This window comes from Marmota marmota, unplaced genomic scaffold, assembly GCF_001458135.2.
Source record: "Marmota marmota marmota unplaced genomic scaffold, marMar, whole genome shotgun sequence".
In the NCBI taxonomy this organism is placed as follows: domain Eukaryota; kingdom Metazoa; phylum Chordata; class Mammalia; order Rodentia; family Sciuridae; genus Marmota; species Marmota marmota.
The window spans coordinates 685,778-698,043 of NW_026000241.1; the positions used below are offsets into that span (position 1 = coordinate 685,778).

The following is a 12,266-nucleotide window of genomic DNA, read 5'->3' on the forward strand; positions in this document are numbered from 1 at the left end:
GCTGTCCGAGAGTCCCGCGGCGCGGGTGGAATCAAGCCGCGGATTACGGAATTTATAGCCTTTATTGATAAGGAAGTTGAGAATACAGCCAAAGCCACTGCCGTCTTTGGCACAGTATCCTGGCATTCCGCACCTCAGGACTGCTCTAATTCCACTGCCTCTTTCGGCTGCACAGGCCTGAGGGGCAAGGAGGTGTGTTGCTGGTTCACGTGGTAGATGCCGCTCCGTGTCTGCTTCCCGAAGATGCATATTAAGGCCACTATGGCAGTCACCACGCCTAGAATCACTAACACCCCCATGAGGATGCTGACCACGAAGGAGTTCCGATCTGCGCAGAAAAGCTGGGAGTAAATATGTGTTCTCCTACCCCTCCTGAGCTTGCCCCTTCATCCCCACAGCCCCTTTTTTGCTTACCCTGAACGTGCATCACCACAAGCAAGGTGTACGTGCCCCTTGGACTGACTGCCTGACAGTGATAAGTGCCATTGTGGTGTAACTTGACAAGGAATGGGGTCCCAATGGGCACCTCACGTCTGGAGCCTTCATGCAGACACTGTAGCTGGGGGACTGGGTTGCCTCGGGCCTCGCACTGCAAAATATGACTAGTCCTATCTTTCCACGCCAGTCGCTGAGGACATTTGGCCGGGTCAATCTTGGGACCATCTGTGAAACCATCATGTGATCAGACCCCAAAATTCCCCAGAGGCACAATGGGGCAAGGGAAATTCAAGTCTTCCTAAGACAGAGGTGAGGAATTGAAAGATCTGATAACTCACAAAGGACACGCAGCTGGACAGTCACGTTCCTGTGTAAGACCTCTCCGTCCACTTCCAGGATGGCATTGCAAAAGAAGTAGCGCCCATCGTCGCCCTCCGTGGCAGTTACCTGAAGCTGGGCGGGTTCCCCTGGAGCCCGGGCCAGATCCCCGTCCAGCATGACCTGGACTCGGGGCCCAGCCATGCAACTCACATTCACTTTGGACCCCTCGGTGACGTTGGTCTCGCTCAGGTTCAGAATGGGCCCTAGGAAGGCTAAAGCAGGGCATTGCCCAGGGGCTTACTGGCCACCACCCTTCTACCGCTCTAGCCACCCCTCCACCAGCCCTGTTCTCCAGGCTCTGCCGGATTTGGGGTGGAGGTCCTGCCCACACTACAACCCTAATTTGGCAGCTCTGGTCTCTCCCCTGCTTAGTCTCCGCCCTCGCCCCCAAGTGCCACGCCCTGGTGCAGCGGGAGGTCCTTCTTTGTACCGCCTCTGGAACTGCTTTCCTTCCCTTCCCTTCTTACTGAAGACAGTTAAGTTCGCCCGGGCCTCCCGACTTTCGCCCCCCAGGGTCACGTTGCAGACAATTTCCTGGGCACCCTCCTGGTCTGCGCGTGCTGTGACTGTAGCTGTGGCCCTGAGTGTGTCTCCGTGGATCGTGACTGCAGGATTCAGCATCTGGTCCCCCAGCGCCAGTTGTACTTGGGCCTCAGAGACTGGGAACAGCCCATCCAGAGTGCAGTCCACTGGCCACGAGGTGCCCACCTCCAATGACAGGGGAGCCACAAGGCGTGGGGGAGCCATGGGAAGGACTAGGAAGAAGGATAGTTGTGAACAAAAGGAGGCCTCACACAGTATCCCTCATCCCTGCAACTAGGGTCCTCTTCATGGGATACATTTTCACTTGGGTCACTCCCTTCCCAGAACAACCAGCATGGCCATAGACCTTCCTCCTGGGGCCTTCTCCCTTAGGCTCCTGCTTTTTTTCTGGGGCAACCTTGTCCAGTGGCCAAGGGTATGCCTTCCCAGAAATTCTTGAGGTCCACAACACCCCCTACTCTGACTCAGTTCATCACCCAACTTCTGCAGCCCCCTCCCTCACCAAAAGTTCGGAGCTGCCTGGGGGCTGAGGTGTTCTGGAACAGTCCCAGCCCTCTGGGCCGCAGGTCCAGTTCGGCTCTGCACGTGAACTTGGCACCATAGTCACCTCTGCCTGCCAGCACTGTGGCAGTGCCCTCTGCTGGCTCCCCCACCGCAGGTTGCCGGCTCAGTTCCTCCTCCCCACGGAGCAGCACCAGGGTGAGCTGGGCGCGGGGTGCTCCGCCCCACACATGGCATTGCAGGGTGAGGTTCTCACCCACTGGCTGCCAGGGGGGAAGGAGGTCCAGCTCCACAAGCTCTGGGAACCCTGGCAGAAGGGAGGAGAAAGGTATTTGTCAGCCAACCAACCTTGCAACACCCTACTGCTTGAGACAGGATGTCCCTGCCCAGAACTGTAACCCTGAACAACTTTTTTTTTTTTTTTTTTTTTTTTAGTCACTAAAAAAATTTTTTTTCTGGTACTATGGATGGAACCCTGGGTCTCTGGCATGCTAGGCAAGCACTGTGCCACTGAGCTATATCACCACCCCCCTGTTGATCTTTGTCAGTTTATTCTAGCAAACCTTCAGAGGGCAGAAGAGAAATTTCCTTTCACCCCTACTGCAGGCACTAAAAGTCAAGATTTTCTGTTCCCAAGGACATCACAGCTAAGAAGGAAAAAAAAAAAATGAGGAAGGAAGAAAATGGACACTTTTTTTAACCACTTATGATATTCATATTAATCATTAAAGTTCCTGTTTAATCTAGATTTTTCCTTATACTTTCCACCTTCAACTTCAGCCACCTTCATGCTCACATCAGCCTAGTGAAATCTTGATCATTCTTCTTTTTTATTTTTCCCCAGCCATAAAAAGGAGAGGTGGGGTGATATGCACAGGGACATACAGCCAGAAAGTGACAGAGCCAGGGTAGAATATGGGTCTTCCAAACCACAGATGTGCATCCTGGAAGTCATACTTAGGGACTATAACTAGGCCTTTCCTCCTAGCTTCTGGCCTTGACTCCTGCCTTGGCCACTTCCAGAGACTATTTCTGTTTTCTCCAATCAGTCCCAGATGCTCCCATCTGTCACAATTCACCTGCCATGCCGCAGCCTCTCAGGATGCTCTGGCACGCAGTCACTGGGAACACAATACTCCAGGGCTGGTCCTCTCCCAGGGGTGGCTGCAGTGCCTCTCAGAGGCACACCTATATAATCCTGAGCCTGCCAGGTGTGGTGACAAATGCCTGTAATCCCAGTAGCTGCGGAGGCTGAGGCAAGAGGATCATGCATTCACCCTGTCTCAGAATAAAATATAAAAAAGGGCTGGGATGTGCCCCTGAGTTCAATCTCTGGTCCAAAAGAGAAAGAATTCTGAGCCTCCTTTGTGGAGCAGGTCACTCTTGGCCTTGACAACACAAACCTATTACACAGAGTTCCATTGACTGGCTGCTATGGAAGATATTTAACATCTTAATTTGTACAGTTTCAATATGTCTCCACCTTCACCTTGGCTACCACTGGGCAGGGATAGTGGCCTGCAGGTCAAGACTGTGATGCTAGTAATTGGGATCTTGGGGTTGGCAGAGGAAATCCTGACCTAGTTCCTGTGGTATAAATGCTCCCACTCTGGCTGACTTGATGCCACTTCACGTGATGCAGAATTAAGAAGAGATGGCCATAGCTTGTCAAGACAAAGAGCACTGGACAAAGGCATCCCAGTGAGTATCCTTCAGAAGCTTCAGGGTACAGGCCCAGGTTATGGTCATGGTAAACTCAAGACATAGATAGGAACATACAAAGAAACATATATAGGCAAATAAACACAAGAGGTCTACATTCATGTTCATCAGTACAGATACAAGGCTGTGGTGTAGCTCAGTAGTACAGCATAATCTTAGCATGTGAGAGGACCTGGGTTCCATTCCTAGCATCTTAAAAAAAGAAAAAGGCAGAAACACTGACACATCAACATACACTCATACACATCCTGAAATGGACATGCACAAATATTTCGATATACAGAAGGATACACACATAGGCAGAGATACTGGTGCACAGGCATAGACGGACATTCAGAGACAGCTAGGCATGGTGATGCACACCTGTAATCCCAGTGACTTGGGAGACTGAGGCAGGAGGATCATAAGTTCAGCCTCAGCAATTTAGAGAGGCTCTAAGCAACTGGGTAAGACTCTGTCTCAACATAAAAAATACAAAGGGCTGGGGATGTGGCTCAGTGGTTCAGTGCCCCTGGATTCAATTTCCAGTACCCTCCTCCCAAAAAATGAACATTCATAGGCAAATAAACACAGATGCTAACATACACACATACATGTACAATCACATAGTTTCACAAACATCTATATAGACACTAGTGCACACACAGGCATATATATAATCACACATACAGTACACTTATCTATGCAGATTTTACAAATCAGTAGTCACCACGAGGGGTGGAATCTGCTATTTTTGTAGTTTATTCTAATCTTTGCTTTTTGTTGTTTGGTTGTTTGGTTTTTTTGGTTTTTGCAATCCTGGGGATTGAACCCAGGCCCTCACACATGCTAGGTAAGCATTCTGCATTTTACCACTGAGCACTTTATATTTTATTGCCCAGGCTGACCTCAAACTTGCAATCTTTCTGCTTAAGCCTCTTGAGTAGCTAGCTGGGGCTACAGAGGGGTACCACCACACCTGAATATTTTATTCCATTATAATTATTATTACTTATTTGGGTACTGGTTGGTAGTGGGAATTTAACCCAAGGCTGCTCTACCCCTGAGCTACACCTCCCAGACCTTTTTATTTTTTGAGACAGGTTCTCACTAAGTTGCCCAGGCTGGCCTCAAACTTTCATTCTTCCTGTCTCAGGAGGATCCCTCCCTGGGATTACAGACCTGTGCTACAGCTGCTGAGAAACTCTGAATGATCCCTAAGAAACCAGTAAGGGGAGGGCGGGGCAGGAATTTGGGAGCTGGGGTGTAGCTGGGTGAACGCTTGCCAGGCATATCTGAGGCCCTGGGTTCCATACCCATCAGGGGACAGGGTACTTTCTGGAATCCACAGTTGAGATGCATCTCTATGTCTGCCTGTGTCTGTCTCTTTTGCACACAGCATCCAGGTCTGAGCCCTCGTGCATCCTGCAAACTCAGGATCCCCATTACTCAGAGCCATTGGCCATCTGCCCCCGGCACTGAACAAGGCCAATCCCACCCCCAGGCACATCTACTCACGGTACACAGTGATGCTAGAGTTGCTTGTCATCTGGGAGCCATTACAGAACGCGGAGCAGATGATCTTGCTGTCACCAGTCACATTGCTGAGGCGGAAGGCTGCCCAGCTCTGGTCTTCATCTATGACCTCCTTCGGTAGGGATGTTTCCAGGGTAATGAGCTCAGGACGAGGACAGCTGGTGCTGCAGTTAACTAAGAGGGACCTGCCGGCAGGAAGCACTGGGTCTTGGGGCTCCATCTGCAGGGAGAACTCCTGGCTCTGGCTCTGGGCACCTGCAAGAACAGGAGGAAGTTCTGTGGTTGTTTAGGTGCCCACAACCCACCCAGCAGCAGGCCCCTTTCATGCCCAGATAACGGTCCCTGATCTGGTGATGTTCCCAGGCCAGTGAGGAAGTAAGGATCAATGAGGGATGTGGGGGGCAGGGGAGGAGGTCAGAGGAGACTGATTGGGCTACTGGGGGAGGTCGGTCAAGGAAGGCTTCCTGGACAGCCAGTTCTGAAGCCTAAGTAGGAATTTGCCAAGTGAAAGAGAAGAGTGATTCTGGCAGAGGGAGGCACACAGGCAAAGGTTGGGGTTTAGATAAACCTGGGAGTAAATAAGAGGCCTCTAGCACTGAACGGGGGAGAGAGACGAATCTGGAACAGAGCATACGTCACAAGCAAGGACCCAACCACCCCAAAAATGAGTCAAGGAGTTAGAACCATCTCCTGGGGATGCTGGGGAGCCCGTCGTCAGATCTGCGTTTGACTGAAGGGTTTCCAGGGGCAAGGGCTCAGGATGTGCAGTGCTTCGCTTTCTCTGTTCCCTCAACCGCTGCCCGTCCCTTCACCCAGTCCACCCAGCTTGACCAGCCTCACCTAGGGGCAGCAGACAACAGGCCAATAGCTGGAAGATGACCAGAGTCCGGCAGGCTCCCAGCAGCAGGCTGGAAGGTGTCATGGTGGCCAGGCTGAGAGAGGAAGGTGCCTTTAGGAGGTGTCCCACAGGGGACGAGGGAGGAGACGGAAGCCAGCAGTTAAGATTGCACAAGTGCAGGGGTTGCATCCTTCCCCAGGCCTGGGGTGAGTAGGGCGAGTCCCTGGCCCCAGGGACCTAGGATGGGGGTCCCAGATGGGGGCCAGCAGCTGGGGAGTCTACAACAGGGACAGGGCAGGACCCAGTTGCTCTGCTGGCACGCAAATGAACCCACAGGAAATGCTGACAGGATAACGGCTGCTTTTGCTGTCAGTCCTGGAAGCCTTGAGGGTGGGGAGTGAAGGGGGTGTCATGACACACCTTCCGGCTGAACTTAGGTGCAGGGACAGGGTTCTGTCCTCAGAGAGGAAGTTAATAGGAGCCTCTAGTACTGTCCTTGAGGTGATAAGGCAGCATTTCGTTTTCTTTTTCCTTTTTTTTTTTTTTTTTTTTGAGACTAGGTCTCACTATTGCCCAGGCTGCTTCCAACTCCAGGGCTCAAGCAATCCTCCTGCCTCAGCCTCCTGAGTAGCTAGGAGGCTGTATGTGCCGTCCGGCTGCCAATAAGGTAGGATTTCAAGGGGCCACAATGCAGGGATTGCTAGGCATAGTTTCAAGGGTCTGTGGGAGATCGCAACCCTCTGGGAGTAGGGGACAAATAAGAGATTTGGAGGCCACAGTGAGGTGCCTTAGGAAATGTGAGCCACAAAAATGAACAAAGCCAACACTTGTTGGACTTGTGTGCCAGGCCCTGGCTGACCACTGAGGACCTGTGCATTTGAAGATTTGGGGGACCCCATTTCCTGCAGGTAGTCCTGAGGTGGGGTGTTTTGACCACAGCTGGGTCCTGAGCCACTGTCTCCCCAGGACGCTGCTCGTGGCTGGCTTTTATCACCATTCTGTTCTCCCCTTTCTGCCCTCTCCAGGCAGCTGGTCTCTACTCCAAAAGAAGGATCTAGGGGTCTAGGATCTAGGCATTTCCTCTCCCACCCACCCCATCTCTGGCCTCTGGTCAGCCTCCTGGGCCTCTGATCTGAGCTCCAAGAGAGGGACCCTGTTGCAGGCCTTGATGCTGCCCCTGCCTTCACCCACTCTCTATCCCTGGGCTCACCCGAGCACCCCCACCCAGAGCACTCCCCCTCCAACCAGGTTGCCCCTCTGCTGCCCTCTCTACTCCCCAAACAATGCATTTCCCAGCCTAAGTTGAGAACTAAATCTGAAGCTAAAGCCCAAATCAACAGTATTTTGTAGCTGGGCACAGTGGCACCCGCCTGTAATCGCAGGAGACTCAGGCTGAGGATTACAAGTTTGAGGCCAGCCTCAGCAACTTAGCAAAGCCCTGTCTCATAGTTAAAAAAAAAAAGGGGGGGGGGCTGGGGTTGAGCTCAGTGGTAAAGCATTCCTGGGTTCAATCCCCAGGACTCCCCCAAAAAAGTATTTTATTAATAGCATATCTGATAAGGGATCAATATTCAGATTATAAAGAATTCATACAACTCAACAACAAAAAATAACCTTGTTCAAAAATGGGCAAGAGATTCAAACAGACTTTGCTCCAATGATGTGCTTTTGCCAATAAGCATAGGAAAGCTGCTCAACACCACTAGTCATTCAGGAAATGCAAATCAAAACCTCAGTGTAAACTGGATATGGCTACATTCGCATGTGGTATCCCCTGCTGGGGAAGCCAGTGCAGGATAACTTGAGCCCAGGAGTTTGAGGCTGACAGACAACCAAGACACCCCATCTCAAAAGTAAAACAAAAGAAAGTCTCTGATGAGATGCCATTTCATGCTCATTAGGATGCCATAACCAAAACAAACAAGGAGAAAATAATAAATGCTGGTGAGGATTAGAGAAACGGGAATCCTTGCCCTTCATTGGTAGAATGTAATATGGTGTAGCTGCTATAGAAAACAGTTTGGCAGATTCTCAAAAAAGTTGAACATAGAGCTGTGTGCTTCCACTTATTCGAGGTCCCTCACATAGGCAGATTCAATGTTGTGGCCCAGTGGTAGAGCGCTTGCCTCACATGCCTCACATGTGTGAGTTACTGGGTTCAATTCTCAGCACTGCATATAAATAAATGAATAAGATAAAGGTTCATCAACAACTAAAAAAAACTAAAAAAAAAAAAAAAAAGTAGAACATAGATTTACTGTATGACCCAGCAGTTCTGCCTCTAGTTATGTGTACCTTAAGGAACTGAAAGCAGGGACTCTGATATCTATACACCCATGTTCACAGTGGCATTACGAACAGTAACCAAAAGGTGGTAGCAACTCAAGCACCCATCAGTTTACCCATCAGTGGATGAATGGGTAAACAAAATGTGGTTTGTCCATAGAAGGAGATATTATCTAGCCCTAAGAAGGAAGGTTATTCTGACAAAGGTTACAACACAAATCTTATTTATTTATTTATTTATTTATTTATTTATTTATTTATTTATTTTCCTTTCCCACTGCTTGGGATTGAACCCAGGGACACACTACCCCAGCTATATCCCCAGCCTTTTTTTTTTTTTTTTTGGTACTGGGGATTGAACTCAGGGGCACTCAACCACTGACCACATCCACAACCCTATTTTGTATTTTATTTTTAAAGATGGGGTCTCACTGAGTTGCTTAGCACCTCGCTTTTGCTAAAGCTGGCTTTGAACTTGCGATCTTCCTGCCTTAGCCTCCTGAGTCATTGGGATTACAGGCGTGCACCACTGTGCTCAGCTCCCCAGCCTTTTTTATTTTTTCTTTGGAGACAGAGTCTCACTAAGTTGTCCAGGTTGGCCTCAAATTAGTAATCCTCCTGTCACAGCCTCCTGAGCTACTGGGATTACAAGGGTATACTATCATGCCTGGCTTATGTGATAAACATGAAAGACATTATGTGAAGTGAGGTAGGACAGTCACAAAGGACACATGTTGTGTGCTTCCACTTATTCCAGGTCCCTCACATAGGCAGATTCATAGAGACAGTAGAACAGAAGCTACCAGCAGCTCAGGTAGAGGGAGGTATTGTGTAATGGGTACAGAATTTCAGTTTGGAAAGATGAATAAGTTCTAGAAATTATAGTGGTATTATATTTAATGCCATTTAAAAATGGTTAAAAGGGGCTGGGGTTGTGGCTCAGTGGTAGACCGCTCACCTAGCACATGTGAGCCCTGGGTTTGATCCTCAGCATCACATAAAAATAAATAAGTAAAATAAAGGTATTGTGTTCAACTACAACTAAAAAATAAATATTAAAAAATAAAACAGGAAAAAGTATTATATAAATTTTCACACCAAAAAAATGGTATCCACCTATTTTGTCTTACATCTTTTTTTTTTTTTTAATTTTTTGGTGGAGATGGACACAACACAATGCATTTTATTTTTTTATGTGGTGCTGAGGATTGAACCCGGGTCCCACCCGTGCTAAGTGAGCGCTCTACTGCTGAGCCACAATCCCAGCCCTGTCTTACATCTTAAATATGAGATGGACTGATGGATGGGCAAAGGAATGGTTAGGCAAACTGAGCTAGCATTATAAAGCAAATGTGGCCCAGACATTCATTGTAGAATTTAGGGTGTTCCCTGAACAATTCTTCCAACTTTTTTGGATGTCTGAAAATTTTTCAAATGCTGGAAAATAAAGACTGCATCTGTGCAGGTCTGGAAGTGCAGCTCTGTGGTAGAGAGCTTGCCTAGTATGTGTGAGGCCCTGGGGTTGATCACTAGCACCACAAAAAGACAAAACAACAATAAAACCCTGTGCATCCCTGCCAGGCACAGTCTGACAAGTTAGGGAGACCCTCTTAAACTTAAAAAATATAAGGGGGGAGCTGGGAATGTAGCTCAATGGTGAAGAGCCCCTGGGTTCAAACCCCAGTACCAATCCGGGTTCGATCCCCAAAGGATGTGGGCAGCTGCTCCTGTCACTAAAACCAGGACTAGCAGATCTGTGCTTCCTGCTGAGAACACAGTACCACCAGAGAAGGAATCTTGGCCCCCCCCACCAAAAAAAAAAAAAAAAAAACGAAAGCAAACAGTTTGTTGTCAAGTTCAGTGAAAAGAGAAATGTGTTAAACTTAACCACAGAGATGACATCATACTAGTAAAATCTATTGGACAACAAACCTGGTTTCAACAACAAATATGTTGCAAGGGGTGAGAAAATAGAGAAAGCAGAACCCAGAGATTCAAAGAGACTTTCAGGAAACTGCCCTCAACTAAATGCAACTTGGATCTTATTTGGCTGTTTTAAAACAGCCAAATAAGATCCAAGTTGTAGATGGACGCCATATCTTTATTTTTTTTAGTTGTAGATGGACGCAGTATCTTTATTTATATTTATTTAATTTTATGTGGTGCTCAGTATTGAACCCAGGGCCTCATGCGTGCCAGGTAAGTGCTCCATCACTGAGCTACCACCGCATCCTTCATTTGGATTTTGATTTGAACAAATTATAAACAGACAAAACACAAATATTTAAGAATCAGTTGGGGAAATCGAAACCTTCATATGCTATACAATGATACTAGGAATTATCTTTAAGCTTTTTCTCTGTGTCAATGACACTGAGATTACTATTTGCAGTTATCTTTTTGAGATACATTTTTGAAGTTTTTACAGATGGAATGATATAATGTGCAGGATTTGTTTCAGAATTACTTAGTGTTAGCCGGGCACAGGGGTGCACACCTGTAGTCCCAATGGCTCAGGAGGCTGTGGCAGGAGGATCGAAAGTTCCAGTCAAAGGGCTGGATTTGTGGCTCAGTGGTGGAGTACTTGCCTGGGTTTGATTTTCCCGAATATAAATAAATGAATAAAAAAATACTTAAAAAGAAAATTCCAGGCCACCCTCAGCAATTTAGTGAGGACCTGTCTCAAAAATAAAAAGAACTGGGGATGTAGCTCAGTGGTAAAGTGCCCCTGGGTTCAATCCCAGTACCAGCCTCTCCCAGATACTGGGGGTGGGGATGGGGTAGATTTAACACGAGACTGGGGGTGTAGCTCAGTTGTAGAGCACATACTTAGGCATGCGTGGGGCTCTGGGTTCCATCCTCAGCACCAAAACTAAATAAATAAACAAGATTGAGCCCACAGTCTCTGCTCCTTTGTAGGCTGAGGCAGGAGGATTTCTTGAGCCCAGGAGTTTGAGAGACCAGCCTAAGCAACATAGCAAGACCTCCCCTCAAACAAAAAACAAAAGACTGGCCCCCTTTGATGCTGCCTGGTGTTTAAGGTGTAGATTTGTTACATTGTTCTCTCTAGTTGGGAATATGTTTTAAATTGTCCATAATAAAAGGTTTTAAAAAGTAACTTACACATCCACACAAAAACCTGCACATGGATGTTTATAACAGCTTTATTCATAACTGTCAAAATGTAGAAGGAACCAGGATGTCCTTCAGTAGCTGAACGTATAAACTGGAGTATGTTCAGACGATGTAATGTTATTCAAGGCTTTAAAAAAAAAAAAAGACTGGGGTTGTGGCTCAGTGGTTGACCATTTGCCTAGCATGTGTGGGGCACTGGGTTTGGTCCTCAGCACCACATAAAAATAAACAAGGGTTGGGATGTAGTTCAGTGGCAAAGTGCTTGCCTTGCATTCACAAAGCACTGGGTTTGACCCCCAGTTCCAAAGAAAGAAAGAAAGAGAATCCCACCAAAAAAAAAAAAAAATGAATGAATGAAAAGATATTGTGTCCATCTACAACTTAAAAAAAAAAAAAGGAAAATGAGCTCTTAGCCCTGGGTTCCACCTTCAGCATTGCCAAATAACCCAACCAAACCTCAGAAATGAGCTCTCAAGCTACAGAAAGACATGGTGGAAACAAATTCATTTGGTGAAGGGAAAGAAGCCAATCTCAAAGGGCTACATACTGTGTGATTCCCACTTAATGACATTCTGAAAAGGTGAACTTAGAGACAGTGAAGAGATGGATCGGTCTTGGGAGGAGTGGGGATAAATAGGTAGAACAGAGAGGACTTTTAGGACAGTGAAAAGACTTTGGATGACACGATACATGTTATTGCACATTTGTCTAAATCCACAGACTGTAAAAACTCAAAAGTGAACCCTAATGTGAACTCTAACTTGCACTCTGGGGGATGGTAATGTCAATGCTGGTTCACTGATTCTAGCAAATGTACCTCTGTGGATGCGATGTGGATAGCGAGGGAGGATGTGGCCAGAGAGGGCAGCGGTCTGTGGGAACCCTGCACTTTATACTCTGCTGTGAA

At 47.6% G+C, this 12,266-nt stretch overlaps 1 protein-coding gene across 1 annotated transcript; it reads right to left on the reverse strand.

Moving 5' to 3' along the window:
- Positions 1 to 43: 43 nt before the first annotated feature.
- Icam3 (intercellular adhesion molecule 3) lies at positions 44 to 6,300 on the reverse strand. Its single transcript, XM_015488998.2, has 7 exons — positions 5,941 to 6,300; positions 5,083 to 5,355; positions 1,865 to 2,170; positions 1,287 to 1,574; positions 777 to 1,031; positions 415 to 663; positions 44 to 328 (listed from the first exon to the last, which is right to left on the reverse strand). The coding sequence occupies exons 1-7, from the start codon at positions 6,125 to 6,127 to the stop codon at positions 135 to 137; spliced, it is 1,752 nt and encodes a 583-aa protein (XP_015344484.1). The 5' UTR covers positions 6,128 to 6,300; the 3' UTR covers positions 44 to 134.
- Positions 6,301 to 12,266: the final 5,966 nt, after the last annotated feature.

Bases quoted from the DNA above. Each gene is read 5' to 3' on its own strand.
- Icam3 (XM_015488998.2), bottom strand. From the start codon at position 6,127: ATGCAACCCCTGCACTTGTGCAATCTTAACTGCTGGCTTCCGTCTCCT. The intron at 1,575-1,864 runs GTGAGGGAGGGG...CCTTCTTCCTAG, and splicing joins CAGGCAGCTCCGAACTTTTG to TCCTTCCCATGGCTCCCCCA. The intron at 329-414 runs GTAAGCAAAAAA...TTTTCTGCGCAG, and splicing joins TGTGGTGATGCACGTTCAGG to ATCGGAACTCCTTCGTGGTC.